Raw genomic sequence first — 6,561 nt, 5'->3', positions numbered from 1 at the left:
GAAAAACAAGGGATCGCTGTATTAATAATAGTAATTATAATAATAATATGTTTGTGTTGTTGTGTCCTATGGTGGACAATAAACCAATAATTATAATAATCTTTATTCAACCAGGAGAAACGGATCAAACTCGTCTTTTCCAGGCCGAGAGGCAGCAAGTACCAGGATTTACAAAATACATCACGATAGGCAAAGAAAATGTTTCATAATTTAAATTGGAAAGAAATGCATTTCATAAGTGAAACTTTGAAAATCTTCTCTGACAATAAATTTATACAGAAGTTGAAGCAACATTTGAGGTTTGCATAACAATCACAAACATTTATGGAAACATGGATGTTCCTTTTAAAATTCTTCTTGAAACAATTTGTTTTCAAATAATTTTGAAATAAAAAAATCGAAGAATAATTTTTTCTAATAATTTAAAAAATAATAATTATATGGGTGCTGCAAAGACACATTTCTATTTGTCTGAACGGATGTTAGCAACAGCATTTCTGTTGGCCGGTGTTTAACAAGTGCAATGTGTCAAAACTTTTGAAAAAATAAAATCTGGAGGAAGAAAAGCGAAGTGTGGATGTGAGTTCAGCTGCTGCACAAAAGTATTTTTAGATCCAGAAGCTCATACATTTTTGAAAGGTGTTCTTCGCCTGTAATAGTTTTGGGACTATTTTCTCTCCATAGCTGAGTTAGAAGCTGAGCTGCAGAGAGGAGCCATCCTGACCTTTGAACCTGAGCAGCTGGTTCAGGACTCGGACCTGCTGGTGACTCGTGTTGAACTCCCCCACCAGAACTCCGCTGAGCATCGGTGCGGCGCCGGAACCGGAACCGGGTCGGCTCTCCTCACCCTGAAACTGGATCAGCTCGATCACCGTCATCCTCTCGCCGTTCCGGAAGGAAACCGGACCCTGAGACAGCAGAAGGCCCGTTGGACCGGTTCTGGTCTGATCATCATGCTCTTTAAGATAAAACTTTATATATTTAGCCATTCTGCTACCTTTGAAAATGTCTAGCATACTCAGCTTCCCCTAAATTATTTTCCAGAAAATTCTAAAGCGTTAATTTAATGGGTATTTGATAAACCTTCAGCTGAATGAAGTTCAACATTTATCTTGTTGGTGTTGCTCTTCAGGTTAGCTTCTGCTAATTACTGTGACGGTACTAGCTTCTGCTAATTATTTTGGGGTAGCAAAGCTAGCTGTTTAGCTAGCGGTTCCCACCACTGCAGAACCAGTACAGGTGGAAGATGAAGGAAGCAGATGGGAGCCTGTCACCGAGTCTCAGGTGTGTGTGTCCTTACTGTTACTCCTTCAAACTGTGTGCTCTTCACGGCCTCCAGCAGCATCTTCCCCTCCTCTTCCTCGCTAACGGAGACGTTCCTCAGAGAGCTGAACTTTCTCCTGATCTTCGCCGCCTCCTTCACCTGAACCAGAACCCGGGCGGCGACCCAAACCGCATCGTAGGCAAAGGCGTGGAGGGGGTTGACCTCTGACCCCTCCTGGTTCAGCTGCTTCAGGTACGACTTCAGGTACTCCTGAGGAGTCTGTGGACGTGATGAACCTTTAGCCTGGAGCTAGCATCCCAGCCGGGCCAGAAAGCGCAGAGCAGAACGGTTCTGACCCGTCCGGAGACTCCAGGCGTGTTGGTGCTGCTGAGCTGTCTGACCTGCAGCCTGAAGGATCCATCTGCTGCCGTTAGCAGGCTGCTAGCAGAGCAGCTGGAGGGCTGCCATCCCAGCCTCCACCCAGAAGGTCGTCCAGCGGCCAGAATCCACTGGTACCGAGGTCCGAACAGGCCCAGTCTGAACGCCTGAACACAGTCACCAGGGTCCAGAGGTTCTGGTTACAGCCAGCATGTTGCTTTGAGGTTAGATAAGAATTAGCCTCAGCCATCAGACCGCATGTTTTTCATTTTAGCCTATTGAATTTCAAGATGGACGCCGTCTTTGAGCCTTTTAACCAATTACTGCCATAAAAGGTTCCCCATTTTTAAAAGGTTCCCCTTTTTTAAAAGGTTCCCCATTTTTAAAAGGTTCCCCTTTTTTAAAAGGTTCCCCATTTTTAAAAGGTTCCCCTTTTTTAAAAGTTTCCCCATTTTTAAAAGGTTCCCCATTTTACGGCTTGGATGAATTTTGTCTCATCTTATGTTTTCAACTTTGGTCTTCCTGTTGATACAACTTTAAAATAATCAGAAACTGGGAGTCTCACACCAGCCATCAACTGGAAGGACAGTCATTTTAGCGGTTAGCGTTAGCTGTCTCTGCTCATTTTTTATATGTTTAGCCATTTAGTGTTAGCTTGCACTAAAATTATTTGTGTTTAGCAGCTAAGGTTTAGCATCCTCACATTTTTTGTCTTTTGCAGTTTATTATTAGCTTACACTTTTTTTTACGTGATTAGCGAATTAGCAATAGCTTACACTAATTGTGTGTGTTTAGCATTAGCAGAGCTAATTCTTTTGTATTTAGCAGTGAGCTAAGATTTTTGTTTAATGAAAGAGTGAATTTATCTTTTTGGTTAGCTGTGGCCTCCGCTGGCAATAACTACTGTGGGTTTTAGTGCAAACATATTCTCCGTTACAACCATGGTGGCCATTTTGAAAAATAATCTGATTATCAGGTAATATGATTTCTATGGTCCAAATCTGAATGATTTGACACCAAAAGTTTCCATCTTTGGTAAATACTGGAGTTTTGGTGCATTGACAAATGGCCGCCATCTTGAATTTTTCAGTCTTTTAAAGCCGGGCCCTGGGCTCATCTGGGCCATGTTAGCATGTGAAATATTCAGAACCAGAATCTGGACCCAGAGTTCACTCACACAGCAGAACACCTCCGTCACAGAACCGTCTTCAAAATGTCCTACGATGATGCGGACATCTTCATCCTGTGAAGCGGAAGCAGAAAGGAAGTGAAGAGCCGCAGAACCTGGACCTGGAACCGGAACCGTCCTGGACCCAGTGTTGTAGAACTGGAGACCATTTTTGATGGTCTCGGTCTCTGAGGACTCGGGATTTTATTTCAAGACCGCAACTGTGGAAATATCACTAAACTTACCGCAAACTGTCCAGTTTACTTGTTAACATGTTTCTTTTCACTGGATGCAAAACGGACCGATTAATCCAACCAATCACGTGACTTTCTGTTGCTCCCCCTCCCTCTCGTCCCAGACATGCGCAGTGGTTTCCTCTGAGCGGCAGAAGATGTCTGTCTAATCGTCAGTAAAATCGTAAATAAATCATAAGAAATCCGATGGCCACAGCTAACTCAGCAGCGCTTCGCTTTCACAGACGGTGGGGACAAAGTCTGACTTTTTTCATCACTTAGAAAAGAAGCTGAAAGAAGGTAAGATCCGATGACGGGATGTTAGCAAAGCTAGCTGTACGGAGACACCTAAGCATTTGTGATGAAAAAAAAGGTCAGTCACTGCACTGGATTATTGTGGAAGGTGTTGACTAACGTGTCGTATGTATGGGACAACACTGTGTCCAAAAGTCTGCAATATATTCAGGAACGATCCGATTCTTCTGAACGGCTCTTTACTAAGAAGATCGGACTGGATTCACAGAGAGCCGTTCTTTGTTCTTGTAAAGTTCTGCGTACACTGCAGTTACTTAATTATATACATTGGTATTTATTTAATTAGCAAATAATTAAAACACAGAACAAAAGAGCACGCAGAGCATGCGCATTGCTCTTTGTTTTTTGTCACCTGTCATGTGGCAGACATTACATCAGGGGTGTCCAAAGTTGGTCCTGGAGGCCCGGCACGTTTCAGTTCTCTCCCTGCTGGTCGTAACAACCTTCTCAGCAGGTCAATCTTCCTCTAGACCTCTAATGAGTCACTATTTGATCCAGGTGTGTTAAACCAGGGAGAGAACTAAGACATGCAGGATGCCGGGCCTCCAGGACCCACTTTGGACGCCCCTGCATACAGCACTGTGCGCTGCCTGGCTTCGTGTAGCGCAGTGTTTCTCCACCCTGGTCCTCAACCTCCTGTCCTGCATGTTTTAGGTGTTTCCCTTCTGCCACACCTGGACTGTGTCTCTGGGTGATTAACAGGCTTCTGCAGTACTTGATGGTCATGGAATCATTTGGATCAGCTGTTCTGGAATAGAGGCTCATCTAAAACATGCAGAGCCGGGGGCCTGAGGACCAGGTGGAGAAACACTGATGTTGCGGGAGAGAGGATGAGAAGGGTGAAGCTTCGTTACTTCTTGCTTGTTGCTCCTTGGTCAGTGTTCATATTTGAGGGTTATCATTAGTGCATTGCCTCTATTTCTGTTTAATGGTGCAGATAGTGGTGGTTTCTGACATGACCAATATGGGCAAACACCCAGGGCGTTATCTTTTTAGGGATGGCACGAGACCACTGCGGATTGTAGCACAGAGATGGAAGNCCAGGTGTGTTAAACCAGGGAGAGAATAAAACATGCAGGATGCCGGGCCTCCAGGACCCACTCTGGACACCCCTGCATACAGCACTGTGCGCTGCCTGGCTTCATGGAGCGCAGTGTTTCTCCACCCTGGTCCTCAGGCCTCCTGTCCTCCATGTTTTAGGTGTTTCCCTTCTGCCACACCTGGACTGTATCTCTGGGTGATTACAGGCTTCTGCAGCACTTGATGGTCCTGCAATCATTGGGATCAGCTGTTCTGGACTAGAGGCTCATCTAAAACATGCAGAGCAGGGGGGCTGAGGACAAGGTGGAGAAACACTGATGTGGGAGAGAGGATGAGAACAGTCACGCTGAGCGCCATGAGCTTGGTCACTTCATATTTGAGGGTTATCATTAGTGCATTGCCTCTATTGCTGTTTAATGGTGCAGATACTGATGGTTTCTGACATGACCAATATGGGCAAACACCCAGGGCGTTATCTTTTTAGGGATGGCACGAGACCACTGCGGATTGTAGCACAGAGATGGAAGCAAATAGTTTGTTCTGCTTTTAATATTGGTTAAATTTATTAAGTATTTAATATTTTGGTGTTTTTATGGGAATGTGGATCTATCAGATCAATTTGAGAAGCGATTTTGATCATATTTCACGTTTTATCGTGTCCTGTAGCGTGGGCTGCTGGTCTTGGTCTTGTCTCGGTCTCTGGTTAGGTGGTCTTGACTACAACACTGCCTGGACCCGGACCGAAACCGTCCTGGACCCGGCCCGGTTCTACCTGCAGCCTCCTCAGGCCGCTGCAGGCGTCCCCAGAGAAGCGTTCGGCGGCGGCCAGCTGGACGTCAGCCCTCAGAAGCTGCCGGGTCAGATCTCTGGTCATCTGCAGACAGAACGGGTCGGACTCTGGGTCAGGTTCTGCTGGGTCTCAGGTCAATTCTGTTTCCTACAGGGACATTGGTAGCAACTCGTTCAGTTTTCATTACAATTCATCAGTTTTTTAAATGTTCAGGTTTTTGTTTTTAAACGGATTAATTTCTCCCTCTGCTGCAGAATTTTCACTCTTAAAAACAATAATTAACAGGAAAAGCATCATGAATTTACAAAACTAACAAACCTACTGAAATGAACAGCTCCAGTTTCTGTGCTTATTCATCTGTTTTTTAGCATTTCGACTGTTTAGGGAAAACTGTTTTTCCCTAAACAGTTTAAAACTACGACTATATTAAAAGAAACTGAAACGAAGCCAATATTTAAGTAATGACAAATAAAAACTAGCAAAACACTAAAAAACTAACTAAAACTAATTGAATTTGACAAAAATTCACATCAAAATAAAACTGAACTGTAATGAAAAACCCCAGACTGTTTTGACCCGGCAGAGGCTGATGAGGATCCTGTTCATTCTTGGCTGACAGGAAGTGTAAATTTGGAGCGGATGAAGGTCAGCAGGTCATGTGATCAGTCACATGATCACCTCAGTGGGTCCCGGCCGGTCCTGGGTGAGCAGCCCGACCCTCCTCCACCTGAAGCGCTGCAGCAGCTTCACCGTGGCCAGGTTCACGGTGCGGACCGGCGGCGCCGTGCTGAACAGGTGCTGGTACCACTTCCTGTTGGACAGGCTGGGGGGCGGAGCCTCAAAGGACACCTGAGACCCAGAGCAGCAGGAAACCAGTTGACGATACACAAACAAGACAGGATGACGATGAGGAGGAGCAGCGTACCTGCAGGAGGCCGAGCGCTGGCAGAGCGCGAGCGATGAGTGATGTCACAGATGGACACGCCCCCCCCAGCATCAGCAGGTACCTGGGCCCCGCCCACAAGGCGTCAAACAACGCTTTCAGGGCTTTGGCTGGGTCACACTGGAAAACAGGGAAACACACCAGAGGATGAAGAGTCGGAACCAGGGGTGCTGCCAGGAAACTTGGGCCCCCTGACAAAAAAATAGTTTGGGCCCCCCGCAGCTGTTCTTACAATTTTTTGAGTCTGTTTGACCCATAAAAAGTGTCACAATTTTAAAGGCTTGCATCTGCCTTGCTTTCTTTGGTTCAATACTGATAATTAACGCAATATTTACTTCTCATGAATTTTACATCCAACAGTCCACATCAGGTATGCAAGTAGGTTGCTTAAATTTTGTTAGGTTCCGTGTTTATTTTTGAGTTTTTCTG

General features: G+C 45.3%; 1 protein-coding gene across 1 annotated transcript in view; it reads right to left on the bottom strand.

Moving 5' to 3' along the window:
• The window catches only part of LOC103130415 (gamma-aminobutyric acid type B receptor subunit 2-like), a 14,977-nt gene that overhangs the window by 6,156 nt on the left and 2,260 nt on the right, over positions 1–6,561 (bottom strand). The window contains exons 2-8 of the mRNA XM_007541800.2: positions 6,115–6,252; positions 5,868–6,038; positions 5,172–5,273; positions 2,820–2,885; positions 1,621–1,809; positions 1,301–1,543; positions 725–908 (exon numbers count right to left, since the gene is read on the bottom strand). Coding sequence (XP_007541862.1) covers positions 725–908; positions 1,301–1,543; positions 1,621–1,809; positions 2,820–2,885; positions 5,172–5,273; positions 5,868–6,038; positions 6,115–6,252 — 1,093 coding nt within the window. The remainder of the gene's footprint in view (positions 1–724; positions 909–1,300; positions 1,544–1,620; positions 1,810–2,819; positions 2,886–5,171; positions 5,274–5,867; positions 6,039–6,114; positions 6,253–6,561) is intronic.

The sequence above is a fragment of the Poecilia formosa genome, unplaced genomic scaffold, assembly GCF_000485575.1.
Source record: "Poecilia formosa unplaced genomic scaffold, Poecilia_formosa-5.1.2 Scaffold634, whole genome shotgun sequence".
Lineage (NCBI taxonomy): Eukaryota > Metazoa > Chordata > Actinopteri > Cyprinodontiformes > Poeciliidae > Poecilia > Poecilia formosa.
This window is presented reverse-complemented; position numbering and strand designations above follow the sequence as displayed.